Genomic DNA, 22,044 nt, shown 5'->3' on the forward strand with positions numbered 1-22,044 from the left:
CATAAATTGGAAATATCCCTGCCTAAGGCCATAGATGAAAGCTGGAAACTGGATCAGTGGTCTCATAACCTCAAAAATAATGTAAGTGGTCATCTCATTAATAAAATGCAGTTCTTTGGGGGAAGGCCCTTTGGTTTATTATTAAAATATACATATGGCATGCTGCGTAAAGCCATGCTTATGAAGTATCTTTGCTAATTCAAAAAGAACATTGTAAGAGCATAAATGCCACTTTGTTCAAGAGGAGCTTCAAAGAATTTGGCTTTCTAGAAAATGCTCTCTGTATTTCTTAAATCCATTTCTTTTCCCTATTTTTCCTTCAAAAGTCCAGAATACAATAGTTATCGGGACAAGAATACAAAGAGAAGTGGAAAATAAATTACATTAATTAAAGCTGCCTGAAAAGATGCCAGAATAATCTGAGGCCATTGTGTCTTCCTGTAGTTCTACTTTATTGCATAGCAAACAAAGAAAAGAAAGACTGTGATGTGTGTGGAAGAATTGCCTTTCATTTCATGGAGCCTTTGCTGCTCACTGAAAAACATCAGTATACAGAGAAACCTTGGAAATAAAATCCAAGTTGGATATACTTATCTTATCTAATAATATCCCTACGAGTTTGTGTTCTGGGAGGGTTATGCTACTTATTGTTTATATTTTTAATTATTTTTAAAAATATTTTTAAGGATAAGAAAAAGTGAACATAAGCAAGCAAAAGAAGAAAAAAAGAAAAAAATGATTAATAAAAATACTATCTATAAGGAATTATAGCACCAGATTATACAGTTAGTGCTCAGGACATGTTAGTGCTCAGGTGGTGAGACATTAACAATAAAAAACAAAGTACATTAAATTATTTTAACGATGTAAGGATTTTGATCTGAGCTGGATGAGACAAGTGTATCAAATGGGCAGCTAATATGAATTTACTAAATATGTTAAATATACAAAAGAAAAAACTACTAAACATTACTTAATATTAGTTTCTAACTTCCCTTTGTTGTAGTCTATGTAGAATAGAATAGAATAGAATAGAATAGAATAGAATAGAATAGAATAGAATAGAATAGAATAGAATAGAATAGAATAGAATAGAATAGAATAGAATAGAATAGAACAGAACAGGTTTATTGGCCAAATGTGATCTCTAATGCTTATAGACTTTTAATTTTTTTGTGTTTCCGATTTCAATTCTTTTTTCCTTTAAAACCATATTTTAAATATTTATATTTGCTTTGCTGCAAAATATACAGCAGTTATGGAAGTTAATCTTCCTTAAATAGGGTTAGACTTCTATTATGAATGTAGGTTGCTACTTTTCCCATTACTTTGTACTCTCAAAGTTTAAGTTCTAGTCTGATATCTTTGGTAATGCACCTCTTTTTAAATGTGCTTAATTTGTCCTTGCACATTGATACTGTAGCTGTTTCAGAATTATTTCTCAAACAAAATAATCAACAAATGGACTGTTTGCCTTCTATCACAACTATTCACACATCTTCACAGATTGGACTGGGTTCACACAAAGCCATATGTTGGTTAACCATCATTTACTTAACCTCAGTTGGCAGGGCTTGAAAAGCACATTAAGTTATAAAATGTGGTTTACATACCACAAAGGCTGGGTTCATGCAATATATAAAGCCAAAGCTAAATGAATCATATTATAGCTGAGCTAATCCTCTCTTCTCTTATTGCTCTCTTCTGTACAAAATCCATTTAACATACAAGGATTTTCATTTTCTTTCCTTGATTGTCTTGCCTCACTTTCTTGCTGATTTGTGACCTGCACACATCCAGACAGACAGACAGACGGAATAGGAAGTGAGGGAATATAATTCCAATCCTCAGTGTTACAATTCTTCCTTGTCGTTGACTCTATAGAATGAAACATCTGAATTGTAATTTATTTGCAAATATATTTCTTACCAGGGAAATCTAGCATTTGCAGACTGATTTGTGAAGAACTGATGGGTAAAGGTCTTTCTTTAAGTTTGTTCCAAACATCCAATTTTACAAAAGAAATACTTTTCCATCACTGGATAGGGTGAGATTCTATGCTGCTTCTGTCTCCTACTTTTGAGTAACTAAACCTAGAATTTAGATTACACCTGCTTCCCTCACTAGGAGACACCCACTGACTCCACCAAGTTTAAACTATGACCACTTCTGCTTTTCAAATGTAGCTCTCATCCTAAATTGGGATGAAAAAGATTCTTTACCAGAATTTTACTATTTTTATACAGAAGGAAAGCAACTAGAACTGGGCTTGTCTGTTGCCTAACAGTCCGGTTTAGTAGCTATCGAAAGCAAATATTATCTTGAAAATATATTGGGAAAAAGATCGTGATTCCAGGAGATGTAATCCAGAGTGTGCTTGATTAAAAAAAAGTCTGTCATAAAACTGACAACGTTTGTTGGTTAAAGAAACAAAGTTAAATCCTTGTTAATTGGTTAGGATAAGGAGGAATTAACGGCTTACCATGATGCATAAAACCATTGTTACAGAGCCCGACTCCCAGTGCCACAGCATCCTCTCTGGTCTGACAGTCTCCCTAGTAACAAGAAAAGATATACCCTGGGCAAATCGTAATTCAAACAATCCTACCACAACTAGATCCCAGTTCCCAGATGAACAGAGCAGTCTTTACAAAGAAACAGTAGAAGTAATTAAAGCAGGACTCCCTTTACTTAAATCCCATTCACTCCTAAATATAGTACCTTTTGTCTTCCTCAAGCTTTGAGAGGACAAAGACCAGAATCTCATAAAGGAGCTGTTTTTAACAGTACACAGTTGCAGCCAGTTGTCTCTACGAAGAAGCTTTCTTTTACTAGCAATATAATCAAAGCCATCTATAGCTGGCTTTGATTTATACATGCTATAAAATATCAGAATAAGAGGCAGCAGAATCTATTGAAGGATAATGATTCCTTACTTAAGAGTTCTCAAACATCAGTTTTAATAGGGTATAACTACAATAACATATGAAATATTGTGCCTGTGTGCCCCATGAAAAACAGCTGCTTAAAATAATGCATGTAGTCATATGATTTCATTGTATTCAGGGTAATATTTCTAGCAATGATGTAATAGGTGTTTTTGGCTGACAAGAAGAAAGCGGAAGAAAAAAAAAACACATTTATTTTGGTGCCAGATCCCCATTTTATCTGCTCAACCAGTTGTGTGGGTGGCCACTTGGAATGGAACTATGTAGGCTCAGTTCCATATGGCAAGCAGCTCACATGAGCCTCTCCAACAAGAATTGGGCAATTTTAAGTTTATTAGTGTAGTTTCCTCTCTTTACCAAAAGATAACTCCCACTGGAATATGTTTCCCCTCTGTTCCACTTGAACTTGAAGATACTTTCTCATTCCTCAATCATACCAGAAACAATGCTCATGGATACTGCATAGTTGCAGTGTTTTTTTTTTTAAATTTGATTTATATGCCGCCCTTCTCCGGAGACTCAGGGCGGCTTACAATGTGTTAAGCAATAGCCTTCATACTTTTGTATATTTATACAAAGTCAGCTTATTGCCCCCACAAACTGGATCCTCATTTCACCTACCTTAGAAAGGATGGAAGGCTGAGTCAACCTTGAGCCTTGGAGAGATTCGAACCAGCAGTAAATTGCAGGCAGCTGTGTTAATAACAGGGTGCGTAACCACTGTACTATCAAGGCTCTATCCTGGCCCACTCTAAAATCCACAATTTCTTATTGGAACAATCAGTAACATAGATATTCATAAGTACTGTATTTTTCCGTGTATAAGATGCTCCTTTTTCTTAAAACTATTTACTTAAAAATGGAGGGGCGTCTTATACACCGGGGGCAGGGGGGAGGGGGGCAAGAGGAGAACCGTGGTTGCGAAACTGCTGATACCATATCTCTGCAAACTAGCCTCACGAGTGAAACTTCCGATTGCAGAGACAAGCTAACAGGTTTCCTCCAATCATGAGCCTTATGTAACTGATGTCAGCTGATGCTGCGGAAAGCATGTAGTCAGTGCCCAGATGCGACAGACAGCGGTAATGTTGGAGCGTTCTGAGCCCATAAAAATGTCAGAAAACAAACAAACAAAAAATACCGGTAACAGCAAGCAAATGTTTTACTCTGCAAAATAAATGTCTTCTATTTAATGTTTAAAATATTGATTTCTGAATTTTGGGTATGAAAAGTGGAGGGTGTCCTATACATGGGGGCGTCTTATAGATGGAAAAATACGGTATGTTGCCCTTGGCTTAAAGTCCCTTCCTACCTTGGACTCCTAAATCAAACTAATCTATGGTTTGGAGGGAAGGCTCAGTTATGAGTTTTAAAAATTCCTTTCTTTTCATTAGAGAACTTTGCCCAGCAAAGTTAATATAGAAAGGAACAAAGGAGGGAAGATGGATAACTCTGTCTGCTAAGCAAAGGGTTGGAATACACAGCACTTCTGATCTACTTCCTGGTCTATACATGGACAAATCTCCATGGTTTCCAACTATATACATGCAGGATAAATTATGGCCAGGAACTTTCAATAGCAATAGGATAAAGTAGATTCATTTGGCTTAGCAACTCATTCATACCCAGGACAATAAACCAAGCAAGACAAAGACTGGGCCTTGTGAAAACTACTAAACAGACCTTTAGTAAATCTAGAGTACATAATAGTTTTAAGATGACACTATTATGTGCACCAAACCTCTCAATTAGCTGTTATAATTATCAATACTCTTTCTAGCTTTTTCCTTATCTTACGATCTCAGAAAAAGAATGGTAAAATAAGACTTTCGTTTTGCTTACCTTTTGTCTCTAAAGTAGTTGCTTTGCCCTGTGCTCTTTGTTTCCTTTTTCATTCTGCACCAGGATGAAAAAGGAAACAAAACAACTTGATGCCTTCCATCTCTGTTTTTATCCCTGGGTGTTGCCTCAAACATAAGGTACTAATTGGAAATGAATAGCAAAACTTTTAATGAAAGGCAATATCCAGCACTAGGTACCTTGTAGCAGCTATGGATGACAGGGCCAACAGATCAGGGCTGAAAAAATTGGGCATTCACTAGATCCTGGCTGAGGAATTCTGGGAGTTGAGGTCCACAACTCTTAAAGTTGCCATGGTTGGAGACCCCTGCACTAGATGACAACAGAGCTATCTGTATCTCTTTGATGTTGAAGAGTCATCTGGGTTTCTGCAGCTCAAATCTAGAAAATCTAATACAGAGTTTCTCAACTTTGGCAACTTGAAAATATACGGACTTCAAGTCCCAGAATTCCCCAACCAACGTGGAATTCTTCATGTTGCCAATGTTGAGAAACACTTCTCGAGACTTGGGTTCAGTTTCAGAAACTGCTTTAACCTGTGACTGGGTTGCACAATTTAGGCAATATGTATACAGCAGTTTCAAACTATTTTTAATTTAGATCAACCACACACTATCAGTGCAGAATAAGCTTTTTTCCTTTTTTTTTAATGGGCAAAATGTACAGAGCTGGAAATGCTGATCAAGACTATTTCACAACTTTTTAATTGCAATATTATTTACATGCCCTAATATGCCCCTTTCCCATTTTAACATCTTGCCACATGACTTCTTTACTTAGAAAATTATTACAGTGAACTTATAACTGCTACCATCTAATTTTACCCCCAGATGAGTTCTAAAGTGACATCTGTTTGACACTGCTCTTAAGCTAGCCTTTGGGAATTTCTGTAAACTTTGTTTACAGAAATAGCATATAAAAACACATGACTAACAATGCAACTTAGATTCGCCCCTTGCAAAACAGTAACATTGAAGTCAAGAGTTGACTAAATCTGTAACTTCTCAAAAGCTCTCATTGGAGATAAAATACAAATGGAAAAAGAATGCCCATAATAAAATAGGAAGACCACTTCTCGATGTTCAGATAAAGAAATTTGCATGGTTGATATCTAAGCATAAATGGAAGCCAAACCAGGCCTACCTCTGGTATCCTAACATAGGATTAAAGGGGACAATTTGTTCCAGACCACAAGAAATTATTCTGCAATACAAAGCTATTTAAACTGTATTTTGATAAGAGATCTGACATTTTTCTTTCACAAGAGCACTTTCTGGATATCAGTTGTATTTGGATTCATATCTTGTTTGTAAGCTTCTCAAAGGCTTCCAGGTAGTCAGTGTCAGCACAGGGTATTAAAGGACTAGAATCTCAATCTTAAATCTTTTTATTAAAAGCATAGGTTGTCAAAATCAAGTCCATGCAGTATCAGTGGAATAATAAGACACCTGGGAATTATTTTAGAATTGTAATGTGCCCACCTAGCAGAGGTGAAATGCTCCCAGTTCAGACCCGATCGCCCGATCCGGTAGTGATGGCGGCAGGTGGTTCGGAGAACTGGTAGCAAAAATCCCTGTCCGCCCCCCTCACCCCCAACATGCCCAGCTGAGCCGCACGATCATCAGATGCTTTTTTTTTTAACTTTTAAAAGTATTTTTCTACAACCTCTTCCGATGAAAAAATGCTTTTAAAAGTTAAAAAAAAAAAAGCCTCTGATCATTGCGCGGCTCAGCTGGGATCGTCATAGGCTTTTTAAAGCATTTTTTTCTGCAACCTCTTGGCCAAAGAGGTGGTTTAAAAAAATGCTTTGAAAAATCTCTGACGATCCCAGCTGAGTTGCCTAATTGGCAGAGAGGCATTTTTTAAAAAGCCTCTCTGACGATCCCAGCTGAGTTGCCTGATCGGCAGAGGCTTTTCAAAGCATTAGAAAAAATGGTTTGAAAAGTTAAAAAAAAAAAGTTGGCCATGCCCACCCAGTCACATTAATCCCCCCCACCAAGCCACGCCCACAGAACTGGTAGTAACAAATTTTACATTTCACCCCTGCCATCTAGATTGTTTGTTTAAAGAATGTAGTTATTAGAACATAAAAAGTTAAAATCTGGAAAATCCTTATTTCATCTCCAGTTTGATAAATTCCATATTTATAATATCAAAGAAGTCCTTCAGGTTGGACTCCAAAGGCTCCAACAGTGTGCGGAATAGTTTTATGGAATAACATTGCAAAATGTGAAAGAGTTGAGGCTGAACCCAAAAAAGAAGAGAAACATTAATATTTTTATGATCTCGTTACCTGAGCAATCAACCAATCCACTAGTTTATTTGCTGGGATCACTGATTTGTATGTCTTCAAGTGATAATCTCTATCTCTATGTCAGAAAAGAAAATTAGAAGGTAGTTAAAAATTATGGTTGGCCAAACACATTTTTAAAAAGTCAATGCCACATTTTAACCTGGGAAAGAATTGATAGAAAGGAAACCACTTTTCTCTAGATTTTCTGCAGTTTATAGTTTAAATATTTGATTGCACATTGTAAACAGGGGAGGGATAGCCTGGAATGACAGGAAGAAGAGCTGCTACCAAGGAAACTGTCAGATAAAAGAGGCTTGAGCCCAGGCCAACATAGTAAAATAGTGTCTCAGACAAACTGGCTTGTTAGTTCATAGGAAAATAATGGGCGGGAGGAGGGAAGCACATTTAGATTTGCAAGATTCTGTTACTATTGCTGTTACAATTAAAGTGGTTCTGATCCACAGAACATGGATTTCTGAATCTGGTCTACCCTGAAGGGCTGATACAGCCTTATCAAATCTAGTCTCCTCTACATTATGGGACTGTAATTCCCAGAATTCCATCAGACCACACTGGTTGGCAATTCTTAAAGTGACAAGCGTATTATATCTGGTAGCTACTAAATTATAAAATACTTCTATATTATCAATAAATTTAATTATGGCAGTTCTTTTGAACTAGCCAGAGGGAGTCAAATTTAACCTAAAGCTCCTTTAAGAACATATCTCTCAAACCTTATCATAATTTCCATCAGTCTTATACATATCACCTCTCATTTTATTATAAAATTCTTTGAAACAGAAATTTTATGTATGTTTGCTATACTTTTATTATGTGTCATCAGAAAGCTATAAATCTCTTTAGGGAACCAATCATATTGGAATTATCCCCAATCATGTTTTACCTCATTTTCCATTCATCTTTCCAAAATTGGCAATGATAATACCAAGTGAGTTTTGGTTGCTAATTATGAGATCCATTTGTCACAGTCCAATTAAACTGATTTATTGCTAATTACTGGTATGCCTATGTTCAGGAATCTTCTCAATTAATGGTTAGCACCTGCTTGAAGTGAGATAAGAGTCAAAAGAATTCAAGGGAAATTGAACTTAGTTCGCTTGTGGCTACATAAGGATTCTAGGCTGATCCCTCTTTTAATTCCGTCCTCAGATTCTGCCACTCATTCTCCTATACTAATGCTGTTGAATCTGAGGTCATCAAAATGCCACCACTAATTCCATGCATCAGGGTCAGTTCACTTCCTTGATTAATTGACTATTTCTTTTTGTTTGACTTTCAAATTATTTTTTAAATGAATGGCTGAAGCACAAATATAGGCAACACACACATTCATTTACACATTTTAAAGCATCACTTCCCCTTTCTTAGAATTCTGTTGTCCCCTAGGAGACAATTTTCAATTTTTTTTTTATTTTTTTTTTTATTTAATTTAATGCCGCCCTTCTCCGGAGACTCAGGGCGGCTTACAATGTGCTAAGCAATTAAGCAGAACTATGGTTTATCAGATGCTTCTATGCACCAAAATGTACTAACATGACAAGGAACGGTCATTTAAGTTACTGCATTCTAGGAAAATTGAGATGCTACGGGTCAGCTTCAGAAACTGAGATTCCAATCCCCTTTCATTACTTCGTGTAACCAGTGATTTATTCTGAAACATATAGTAGTCTGTTATTTAACCAGTAATGATCATCTGAAAGCTAAAACAGGCAATCATCCAATGATATTTCAGTATACCGAAAAGATCAGATTGTGTTAAAACATACAATGATATTTTAATTATAAAACATATGATTAAACATTAAGCTAAAATTATTTTCCAGTTCGCTTGCTCATTGATGTAATTCTAAACTGCATATTTGTTCTTCCTCCTAAGAGAATCTTAGGCTACAATTTTAAGAATAATTATTAAAATACCTTTCAAGAAACACAACTAGGGATAAGTTATCTTTAGAAAATTATACTATGAGACAATATAGTAGAACACGATGTCACACACTCTTAACTAACTGAAAACATAGTTAAGAAGGAATACCAAGTTATCCTAAACAGACGGCAATTTATTTCTGGTTCAATAACAAAAGGGAGAAAACTCCAAATGATATGAGATTGTATGAAGATCTTAAAATAATGAACTTACTTTATCACTGGTGTGTACAGGCTGTGCAGACGACAATAGAGCCTTACACCCTACAAAGAAAAACAATTGACAAGGTTGCAGTCTAAAATACAGGTTAAAATAGTATCTAAAACACGTACAGAAGAAACCTGAGTAACCCTCTGAGGGTTGCTGAGGGACTTATACTATAACACTTCACCCTCTGAGTTAAAATAAAGAGAAAAAATTAAGTGAAAAACGTTTTACTTATTTCACAATTTCTTGGAACTAGAATATTTTAAAGCAACTATTTTAATTCTCCCAATTGACACTACACTAATTATGTCTGGTCTTCCACTCAACTGTATTTGAATAGACAATGAAATCTATTTGGCTGTGAATCATGCTATAATCATCAATTATAATAATAGTAGCAATCACAAAAAACAAAGTCCTGCAAATAGAAGTAGAATGACTATGGCAAAAGAAAGCAAAGATAGTACTAATACTAATAGGCATTTTGTGCGCAATTCCAAAATATCTGGAACCCCACTTGAACATTATCTGCATTGACAAAATCGGCATCAGTCTATTGCAAAACACCTTTAATATCATCAAACAACATCTGCATATCACAGGTCATGGGGAAGGATGCCATAGGTGGATAAAAATGCTAAATCCAATTGAAACATCTGGCTGATAATATTTTATATACCCCATATTTCTACAGAAAATGCAGTTTGAAAGTATTGATGTGGGGATAAGGAAAATAATTCTTTACAATATAACAGACAAAGAAAATGTTATCAACAATGTAAAATAAATTCTAGAAAGCTGAAATCTCTTATATTGTTAAGCCAACGCATGCTTTTCCCACAACTTTAGCAACAAAACCAAAAATACCTTAGACATGATGTCTTCTAATTCACTCCGTGGCTTATATGTCCCATCATCATAACGAAATCGGTACATCACCTGTTCGTTTTTGAAGTGGTGCTTATCTGAAACTGAACCATCAAGAATAATAAACAACTTTTGTTTTCCATTTTCTAGCATGAAGTCCTCCAAATCCATGATTTGTTGAACAAGATTTGGTTACTATAAAATAATGCAGTTCTCAATTAATGATGGTAATAGGGACTGGAATTTCCATCACTAAAGTGATGTTTTCATAACGTGCAACACTACATAACCATCCTGCTTAGCAGTGGCAGTATCTGGAGTCCCTGTTTACCATTGTTAAGTGAGGACTGCATGAATAATTAAGGAAGGATCTCACAGGAATGCAATTTTTGACTTCCTGCCAGTTTCCCCATTGACTTTGCTTGTGAGGCGCTAGGAAGAAAGATCACAAATCATGATTATGTAATTATGGGACACTGCAACAGTCAGAAATCCAGGCTAGTTGTCAAGTGCCTGCATCATAATCACATGACTGTGGGGAAACTGTGCTGGCTAGAACTTAAAGGACTGGTCCTAACCACCACTCATTCAGTGACATCACAAGTTTGATGGGACGATGATGAATGGGTGATCATTAAATGAGGACCACCTATGCACAAACACAAAATATTGTATTAAATGGTAGTTCTTTCTTAGCAAAACATGTTTCTACTTGCACAGATCATTGCATCTACACCCAACTGTTCACATCCTTGGGGAATAGTACTAGAAGTATACTTGCTAAATTTTCTGTAGCCAAGATAAAAGTGATATTAGTAATTTGTAAAGAAAATAATAAAATTGCTCTCCTTTCATATATTTAACAATTTACTTTTCTGCTTTTTCTCTCATATTACATGTTACAATTTAGAAACAACACAAACATCCAACTGGAGACCACAGCCAATGTTTTCTAGATGTAAAAAGTAAGGAGGTTGCCCTTGATGGAAATATGTGGGAATCATTACTTAGGCAAAAAGGGCTGGAATATTTTTAAAATCCAGATCAAGATAACCTACGTTACACAGGCAGATGCCTCCCTAATTCACTGAAGTATAAGAAAGAGGAGGAGATACAGCATTGCCAGACCTGCAAAATTCTGTTATAGCTAATCTCAATAAAAGCAGTTTTAGCTTTTATGAGGAGTTGATTTCCTGTTCTGATCTACTTAGTGGGCTTGACACTAGATTGCCCTGGGGGATCAGACAGTGTACTTTTGCATTAAGGTAAAGCCATTACTGGATATAAGCCAATAGCTAATAGCAATGGGATCGCAGCTTAGTGGTAAAGCACACGGTTTTTGTGTGAAAAGATTAAGATCCAAACTCTGCAATTTTCACTTAGAAAACAATCAGAGATATAAAGTATGAGGAAGATTTTGCCATGAAAATCTATAACAAAGGGCAAGCAGGGACAAATGACAATATTCATATGATAATGTAATAGTGCAAATGCTATAAGTTATGCTAGTGGTGTAATAGCAGTTGTATATATCGAGATTTTGCTTCACTGCTAAGACACTGTTGCAGTCTCTTAGCTGAAGACACTGGATTTTTCATTGCTGGGAACCCTGGAGAGCTCCTATCAACAATACCAGCCTACACTGACAAATAATAGCTTCCTGCGATATTGCAGTATCTTTCAAACTCTTTAAAATGGCATTGAATTAGCTTGAGAGGTGCCTTTCCATGAAGGGCTGACAGAGATCATCAGTTAAATAGTTCTTCATTATTATGACTATTACATATAATATGAAGATGAATTGTATCAAAGAAGCAACAACTTTGTTCATATTGTCATGCCAAGTGTCTGCTGTAGCAGAAGGAGATTATTCAATAGTATATCTTTATGTGATTACATAATTACAGCTATAACGTCTTTTTCCCCATTACATTGCCTAAATGAAGGGCTAGATTCTAATTATTTTCTGTGCTCAATATTTCATCACAGCATACTTGAAAACTGAGTGCACTGAACACTCAAGAACTGATGCTGTCTGTTCCAGGACTAAAGAAATAGATCTTCTCAGGATTTTAATTTATGAAAGTATCATAGAATAGAATAGAATAGAATAGAATAGAATAGAATAGAATAGAATAGAATAGAATAGAATAGAATAGAATAGAATAGAATAGAATAGAACAGAACAGAACAGAACAGAATTCTTTATTGGCCAAGTGTGATTGGACACACAAGGAATTTGTCTTGGTGCATACGCTCTCAGTGTACATAAAAGAAAAGATACATTAAGAATCATAAGGTACAACACTTAATGATAATCATAGGTTACAAATAAGCAATTGAATTATACTAGGAAACAATCAATATAAATTGTAAGCATACAGCAACAAGTTACAGTCATACAGTCATAAGTGGGACGAGATGGGTGATAGGAACAATGAGAAGATTAATAGTAATAGTAATGCAGACTTAGTGAATAGTTTGACATTGTTGAAGGAATTATTTGTTTAGCAGAGCGATGGCATTCGGGAAAAAACTGTACTATTGTCTACTAACACTGTTAGAAAAAACATTTCTGGTGTACTAATACAAAGAAATTATCAAAAATGTCAGTCAAATTGAATAGAAGAATTCCCCCATTAAAATTTGTTTCAGGGAGTTTGCATAGGAATTAAGACAAGTCAACTTCCTTAGGAAGAAAATGCCTCCTTACTTTGAAGTTAATTTTCCAGCTTTGAACACCTGAAGGATGCAATAGGAAACCCTACTGCTTAAATAAGAAACTGATACTGTTATTGGGAAGCAGCAGGAGAAAAACAAGTCCTGGGTCTCATTGTTGAAGGAGAATATCCTGCAAACCACTGGAGAGTTATTTCACACACTAGAAACAGATTTTGATTATGCTACCCATGGGCATTCTGAGAGGAAAAACAAATTATGGCTCTGTGAACAAATGCATCTGTTCAACATATTCATTTGCTCAATGACACATCTTGATGTGTATGTAAACATCTGCTTCTTAGATCTAAAAATACGTAACCCGCAAGATGTGAGCAATTTATTACAATGGTTGATCAGTACAGGAAACAAAGGGGAAAAAATTGTACAGTTTGAAGCCTTAGGTATATCCTATTATTTTACTTTGCCATAAAATTTTACCACTCTATCTAAAAACACATGAAGAGATCAGTGAGACTGGTTTTTTTTTTAATTTTGCGATCCCCATGTCAAAATATGAGAGTAATCACAAAAAAGACTTTGATTGATCCACGTAAGCTTTGGGCAATACTAAAGTAGATTGAAGTCATCTTGGATGATGCACTTCAGCACAGTTATTAGCATTTTGTCACAAGCACAAATACTCTTGTCCCTCAGTTTGCCACATGCTTGTCCAATGGTTAAAGATTACCACTTGGGAAGTAAATGTTTGATTCAATATCGCACAAACTAGACTTGAAGAGATTATCACAACTGCTTACCTGGAAGTAACTTCTACTGCATTTCTTCTACATACATACATACATACATACATACATACATACATACATACATACATAATACTATATACTATATACACAACACACACATACATACACACACACACACATAGTCTTTTGTTCCTATTTTTGTGATAAACTCCATGAGACACAATGTAATTTACTACTGAAGAATATACATAAAGAACTACAATGCCAAATGCATTGTTCTATTTTGCAATCTAAAAGAGAAGTTTAACCTTAAAGTTTATCTTAAATTACAGTTTACTTTAAATTACAGAAAACTATTAAAAATAATATTTTATTTATTTACTTATTTATCATATTTAGACACTGGTCATCTCCATTATAGAACCACTCTGATACTTCAATACCATCTATAAATATATATATATATATATATTTCTAACTTTATGAGCCACTAATAGTGAATCATCATTGTAAAAGTGTAAACCTCTCCCTCTCTTCATCTTGGTTTCCAGTTTAGAAACATAGAGATGAGTCTTGTAATCTTGAGATATGTAATATCTCATCATTGGAATTTATTTAACCATTGCAAATTTAGGGGCACGATGGGTCAGCGGTTAAAGACACTGAGCTTGTCAGCTGACAGTCCAGGTTTGAGACCGGAGCCCTGAGCAACAGGGTGAACTCCCATTACTTGCCTCAGCTCCTGCCCAATGAGCAGTTCAAAAGCATGCAAATGCAAGTAAATAAATAGGCACCACTTTGGTGGGAATTTAACAGTGTTCTGTGTGCTTTGGCATATAATCATGCTGGCCACATGATCACAGAAATGTCTTTGGCTAATGCTGACTCCCTCGACTAAGAAACAGAGATGAGCACCGCCCCCTAGAATCGGACACCACTGGACAGGGGAAACTTTTACCTCAACCTTTTTGTAGCATAACTGGCCCTGGTTTGTTTTAGGAACTCTTTCAAATACACACATATTTATGTTGGCCACAAATTTATAGTATTATATTATTTCTGGAAACTATAGTATATGAAAAGCAATCTATAAAAATGTTAAAATAAGCTCCTCCAATTAGGGAGCCTCCCAAAGTTCTGATTGAAAGATTAGCTTTAGTACATATTTGGCTTCTTTTATGCTTCTTTTAACTTAATTTAACATTATTACATCTGATGTAATTTTATACTAAACTACAAAATACTCACCATGATGGATGATGCCATTCTCCAATAGAGCTTGTCCCAGATTGACCCCTTCTTCTGGTTTGCTTATCTCCCCAATTTCTTTCAACCAAGAAACGAGCTCACTGGAAAGAAAAAGAAAAGCAGTTTAATGAACGAAACTAGTTTCCTATTTCCTTTAGGCAAAAAATAAATGTGCACGATGTGACATGACCTAAGGCATTTTTCTCTCCACCAGGTAAAGCAAAGCATATTCACATGGAAGCCACATGGTGGTTAGGATGCTGATGTTCAAATTCCTGCCCCTTCACAAAATGTCCAGAGAGACTCTTAGCCAATCATTTTCTGTGCATCTGGTCTACTTCAAGGAGCCTTCGTAATGTGTTTGAACAGGCTGACAAGGCAGCATTCTATGAGCCTTTCCTGAGTTTGTGCGTGCATGATCTTTGAATAGTGACATCTGTGTATGACCCTGTAGCTTTTTCTCCTAATTATCATACTTAAAATAAAACTGTGCAAATTTTACACAAAATGCATCCTATCTAAATCATTTGCCAAACTGAATGTGTTAACTTTTTATTTAGAATGTATGAACATATTATGGTTACAGATTTACACAATACGTGCTGATTGTGTATAAAGAAAAGCATATCTCATAACTTTGAGTCACTCGTAACTTTGACTCTAAAGTTGTGTGTGTAATAAAGTACTGACACTTCTACAATCACCTTAAGGGTCATCAAGACTACTTCTGCAACTAATCCGTGATTAACACTTGGCTTCTGAATAGCATGCAGAGGCTGCAGTCTAAGAACATATGGATGCAAGATATAAAAAAAAGAAAACAATGTACCAGTTTGTATTATTACTGTCTCATTTGCATGTTCTGCCTTCTTTAAAATTATCATTTGGATTGAATTCTTAAACCTGGACTGCAAAATATTACTGGTTGTTCCTTGATTAGGACAAAATCCCATCAAAATGGAAGGGCAAGCTAGTGTATATAAACAGGAGGCAAACTCCACATTTACTCACACTGATGATGTTATTTAATTGGATAATGAAAGGTCTGCAAATGAACAACTAAGTTCAGAATGGCCCAAGACTCCATAGTTCAACCCTGAACTACATATATTCTGCATTCTATTGGAATGCAGAAATTCATGTCATTTATTCAATACACGAATGAATAAATAAAGTTAAACAATAAAAATATTGTCAAATTACAATAAAGAGTATTGTCAGTCAGCAACCTAACTTATCTTTTATTCATTTCCTTTGCTCCAGAATTTCACTATGGATAAAAAGAACTGAAGAAGCTTTTTGGACGAGAAGCAAACACTTCAAGCAAAGTGTGTGTGCAGAAACAACTGTTAAGGGCATAAAATTTGTCATGGGCTGGTTTCCACATACATCACATGTTTAATTAAGACTCTCACTGGACTCTATGTTCTATGTCGCTTTTAACACTGTTATTGTAAGTTTGGTACTGATGAGTCAATGCGAAATGCTTGCATCTATCGCTGTTCCTTTTTTAACTGCATTGTTTAAATTATTAAAGGGGACTAGCTGTTTTAAACTTCAAGCAAAAACAAAGAAAGTCCAGTTGCTTTTTGGGGCAACCATGACCCGAATGACTGAGAATCTCCATAGACATCTGGTAGAGACTGGTATTCTTTACTGGTCATCCATTAACATCAGAAAATTATAACTTACCAATTTGTAAACTCTGATCAACTTTTTCCATTCCAGTGCCCTTCAGATATTCCAGTTGTCTTTCTACAACTATTAAATCTCATCCTGTTTAGACAGTAATTTCAACATGCAGAAATTACGTTCAGCCACACTAACTACTGAGAAATCCTGCAATGAGTTTATACAGCCTTTCTTTTTTTATTCCCCTAAATGAATTTTAAAATGTTATTTATTTCTTTTTGGGGGTTTTTTTCCTGAAACAGACTACCTGTGGCTTGGATGAGTCAGCCATTCCTAAAACATGTTGAAATTGTAGAGTCAAATTCACTGTAACTGGAGGCATGGTTTGGATAAGCAAGTGACATACACAAATGGCAAGAATTACAGCTATTTTATTGTACATCTATTTCCTCCACAGGGGTGCACTTTCATGCTTTGTCTGGCTTTTGCAGAGCTTTGAAATAACTGATTTTTAACTTGGCAAAGTACCAGATTCCCTCAGGAATAAGGGTAATGCCCCATTCATCAAGTGTTTTTTTCCTTTCTTTTTTCTCTTTCTTGTTCATCCATGGCTGCAAAACAGCTGCAGTCTGTCTGGATCAGAGTTGTGGCTTATGCGTTACGACATAGCATTGCAGTCATTCATTCAGAGAAGAAAGAATACCTTCTAAGAAACCAGGGCTACTGTCCCCAGTGATATCTCATACAGCGTTTCCATCTTCTCCCTGCAATGTGTAACTTAACTCGTGTTTATGATTTTCTTTGAGCCATGTCTATGATTACTGGGAGAAAGTTGAATTTAATAATAGCTCCAACTAGGTGTAAGAAGTGTGTTGGTTTTGAAAAACTAGGCAGGGTTGGACATGATTAACATGATTAACAAAATGAAAGAGCCGAGGTGGCGCAGTGGTTAGGGTGCAGTACTGCAGCTACTTCAGCTGACTGCTAGTTCAGCAGATCAGCGGATCAAATCTCACCGGCTCAAGGTTGACTCAGCCTTCCATCCTTCCGAGGTGGGTAAAATGAGGACCCAGATTGCTGGGGGCAATATGCTATTTAGTATACTGTCTTTGGTGTAAACCGCCCAGAGTCCTCGGAGAGTGGGCGGCATAGAAATATGAATAATAAATAAATAAATAAATAAATGCCTTACAGCCACTCCTCACACTTATGACCGTCACAGCATTCCCATGTTCACACAATCAAAATTTTGGCACTGGGCAAACAGCAGATATTTATGAAAGTTGCAACGTCCTGCCAGTTTCCAACAAGCAAAGCCAATGGGGGAAGTCATATTTGCTTAATGACCTTGTGTTTCATTTAACAACTCCAGTGATTTGCTGAATAGCTATGGCAGAAAAGGCTGTAAACTGGGCACAATTTATTTAACAACTGTCTTGCTTAGCAATGGAAATTCTGGTTTCAAGTATGGTCACAAGTTGAAGACTTGAAGATATTGAAGATGTTGAAGATATTACCAAAGAAACAAGACCAGTGAAAAAGATTTTGAAGGATTGGGACCTGTACCTTGACTTCTGTCTGGTACTGGTCAGAAGGATACAAATCATAAGAAAGCAAGAAGAAAGATTAGGAAGGTCATGGACAAGTAAGGCCTTTAGAAAAAGAGCAGCTATGTTTGGAACCAATATTAAGTTCTCTACCAACAACTTTGTATACTCAGAGATCCGTCAAACAAACGATAAAAGTCCCACTTGATGTGCGTGACAAGAAGCAATGTTAGTGCAAGAATAGCAAGAAAATGTGCAGGCCATATTTTGAAAGCGGGGGTGGGTGGGTGGGTGTAGTAAGATGAACAGATGTGAATTAACTGATCTGCTATGAAAAGCAAGTTGACTGCTAAAGTTAAGTTAGAAGCTCACAATTTTATTCTTCTTTTTCACAGGTTTAGCAATTGTGGGCAAAATAGAAAGATTGCTACATGGAAGGATTAAACCCTGTTTATAGTTAGATAATACTAAAAAGCAGAGACATCACCCTGCCAACAAAAGCGTTTATAGTCAAGGCTATGGTTTTCCCAGTTGCAATGTATGCCTGTGAAAGTTGGACTACAAGAAAGGCTGAGCACCAAAAATTGAGGCCTTTGAACTATGGTGCTGGAGAAGACTCCTGCAAGTCCCTTGGACTGCAAGGCAATCAAACTGGTCAGTCCTAGAGAAGATCAACCCTGACTGCTCTTTAGAAGGCCAGATCCTGAAGATTAAACTCAAATACTTTGGCCACCTAATGAGAAGGAAAGACTCACTGGAGAAGAGCCTAATGCTGGGAACGATTGAGGGCAAAAGAAGAATGGGATATCAGAGAATGAGGTGGCTGGATGGAGTTACCGAAGCAGTCGGCATGAGCTTAAATGGTCTCCGGAGGATGGTAGAGGACAGGAAGGCCTGGGGGAACATTGTCCATGGGGTCGCAATGGGTCAGAGCCAACTTCGCAACTAACAACAATAGTTAGATATGTGAATATGGAAATGCGTAAAGGAATAAGCTTCAGGTCAAAATTGGGGGTCTTTTGTTTTAAAAAAAGGTGGGGAAGCATCAAAGTACTTATAGAGAGATATTTTTAAAGCTAGAACTAGACAAAAGATGGATATAAACAAAAAGCAACCTACAGTGGGAAATATTTCATGCATCTCAAGAAAGATTATCGCAAGATGGAACTAACAACTTCTACAGGCATTTGGAACATTTGGAAAAGACAACTTCCACAGCAAAACAAACAGGAGATCCCTCGTGCTCCAGTGCAGGGGTGTCAAACTCAGGTCATCACAGCGGCATCACATGACATATTGGGACTTTTTCCCTCTTCGCTAAACTGAGCGTGGACAGCACAATGACACATCCAGCCCGTGGGCTGGGAGTTTGACAGCCCTGATCTAGTGCCTACAAGGATACATGATTATAGCTTCCATTCCTTCAAAATACGATGTGGATCAAGCTCAGAACCTTAATGCTGACAGTATCTAGACCAGCAGTGGGTTTCACATATTCTTACCACCGGTTTGCCCTGCACGCACATGCTCGCTTCACACGCCTTCTGCACATGCACCTGGCCTTCCGCGCATGCGCTTTGTTCACATGCGTGCCTTCCGCGCATGCGCTTTGCCTCAAAAATGTGGCTAAATACGACGGCATTACGCTGGGGCAGGGGGCAGGCCCACCCACAGTTGCTGCTACTGGTTTGCCTGAACCGGTATCAACCGGCTGAATACCACCTCTGATCTAGACCCATGAATGAAGTCAAACTAATCATCCTGGCACAGCTTTTCCCATCATGAAAGTAATTAAACAATCTTCCCTGCAGTTGTGTTTTGTCTATTAGAAGAATACGGCAGTGGTGAAATCTTGCCGGTTTTGTCCGGCTCATGCGAACCGGTAGCAGCGGCAGCACAAGGCTCCGCCTACCCACCCGGTTGTCTTTGCACATATGCAAAGTGTCAAAAATTGGATTAGATTATGTGTGTGCATGAGCGGAGTGAGCGCCCGTCCACTTCCGAACCGGTAGGGAAGGTAAGTAGATTTCACCCCTGGAATATGGTCTATTAGAAGAAGATGCAGTACTCAGTGCCCATGATTACTTCTTGAGGAGTCCAATTGTAGTAGAATGTAGTGTGGAATCCCAGAAGGAAGGGGCTGCTTCCCAGAGAGTAAAGAGACAGCAGACCTTGGAAAGTTTGCTTAGCAGGAAGAGAGTTAAAGCAGTTCCTCCCTGACTATTCCCTGAGTGTATCTGTAGTTATGCAAATAGCAGCTTTAATTTGGCAAGATTCTGTTTACAGGTGAAAAAACAATAAAGGAAACTACTCTTAAGTAATTCCACATATCATTCTTGGTTCTTGATGCCAATATGGCCTCACATCTTCATACACCACGGAATAGGATTTACCTTTGACCCTAAGGTGAGTCCTATGAAATTCTGTCGGTGTGTAAAATGCAGCTGTCATGTGAAGAATGATTGGCAATGGCAGCAAGTAACTGTAGTGTTGTGCTGTGGTGATAGATGAGGAAAACAGGGCATATACAGGGAGAATTGGGTGTTTGATCTCTCATAGTCCAACTACTCTCACCATCACAGCTAAAAAGAAATTGCATCTGCCAGAAACACCAATCTTTTCTTCAAATTTACCCTGCATGTAGAAAACAGCAATCATTTCGTTGCCCAATATCTGAAAATTGATTGTTATGCAGGATGGAAATGAGAAGGAAACACCACATATTCAAAATTTCATTACTAGAAAAACTCTCTCAGATGATCTCCTATCTAATCTCCTCTTGTTAATATCTTCAGCATGTATTAGTTTTTACTCATTCATTTATCTATCAAATTTTTACTCTACCTATATCACCTGCATGGGTTTACAAACAATCTATGTTCAATGTCTTTTTAAGTCTAACATTCACACTTCTAAAAAATCACATCCTAATATTGCCCTGGCTACAAATAGTGGGTTTTTTCCCTAACTCCACTGATAAAAAGAGGCATCCTCCTACTTTTATTTCTGCATTTTAAATTTGACATTAGAAGACAAAACAATTTTTTTTTCTCAGCAAAAAGAGAAGATTAGGAGAAAAGGAAGGCAAGACAAGGTAGGTTGTCAAAACTATTTTCAGATTGTAAGTGTTTGTTGTGCATTTGATTCCTTCCTTTTCTAGTGATCTTGTCCTTCCATATCGAAAAGAATCTGCTGCCATTACATAATCCAAGGGCATTATGTAGGAATGAATGATTAATTTTAATAAATTAACTGTAATAGAGGTTAAAGACCTTTCCAATTAAGTTCCATCAAAGCACTTCTGATTTGGCTCCACAAACCATCCACAGAAAACTCACAGTCCTTTCAGTTAATTGGAATGAAAGGCCCCATTCAAACCAAAATCACTCACTTGCCAAGAAAGCACTTGGGAACAGTGCTTAATTTTCTCCTCCTGTCTTTGATAAGATTCACTTTCTTGTTCGTCATCATGTGATACAGTTTTTCTCCTTTCTCAGCAATCATAGCATAAGCATCTCTCTCCATGCCTAGCTTCAGACCTGGAAAACAAAAGCAGAATCCTCCATAAATACTTCCCAGATAAACTTGGTCAACAACAACAACAACAACAACAACAACAACAACAACAACAAAAATAGTTGGCCTAATACCAACTAGATCACAAACATTTTCCTTTCCTTGGTGCAAATAATTTTGTAAACAGAGAGACAAAAACAAGCTTCTCAGTTGTGAATAGACATTTCTTCTCCCCTAAATAGAGGAAGGGTAACTCTGAAGCTTCTTTTCTATTCTTTTTTTTCAATGGAAGCACTTCATTCACTTCCATCACAACTAAGGTTGTGTATATTGACAACGCATCCAAGTCAATCATAAATATACTGAATTCATTGCATCAAGTTTCTGAACTAATTAGAGAAAGTGTAGTATTATGTCCAGTGCAATTCAGAACTGTTTTCATGATCAGATTTCTACTGAAATGATTTGCAGGGGGAGGGACATTCTGGCCGATTGCCATCTTCCTCCATACTACAATATTACTCCAAAACACTTGCTGACAAATTCTGCC

At 36.8% G+C, this 22,044-nt stretch overlaps 1 protein-coding gene across 1 annotated transcript in view; it reads right to left on the reverse strand.

The window, feature by feature from the left end:
* Nucleotides 1-22,044, reverse strand: part of PREX1 (phosphatidylinositol-3,4,5-trisphosphate dependent Rac exchange factor 1) — a 252,963-nt gene that overhangs the window by 51,070 nt on the left and 179,849 nt on the right. Inside the window, exons 10-15 of the mRNA XM_070940036.1 lie at nt 21,370-21,517; nt 14,800-14,900; nt 10,124-10,227; nt 9,263-9,312; nt 7,102-7,177; nt 2,483-2,555 (exon numbers count right to left, since the gene is read on the reverse strand). Coding sequence (XP_070796137.1) covers nt 2,483-2,555; nt 7,102-7,177; nt 9,263-9,312; nt 10,124-10,227; nt 14,800-14,900; nt 21,370-21,517 — 552 coding nt within the window. The remainder of the gene's footprint in view (nt 1-2,482; nt 2,556-7,101; nt 7,178-9,262; nt 9,313-10,123; nt 10,228-14,799; nt 14,901-21,369; nt 21,518-22,044) is intronic.

The sequence above is a fragment of the Pituophis catenifer genome, unplaced genomic scaffold (assembly GCF_029215685.1).
Source record: "Pituophis catenifer annectens isolate HBS135680 unplaced genomic scaffold, rPitCat1.0.hap2 SCAF_3, whole genome shotgun sequence".
Classification (NCBI taxonomy): domain Eukaryota; kingdom Metazoa; phylum Chordata; class Lepidosauria; order Squamata; family Colubridae; genus Pituophis; species Pituophis catenifer.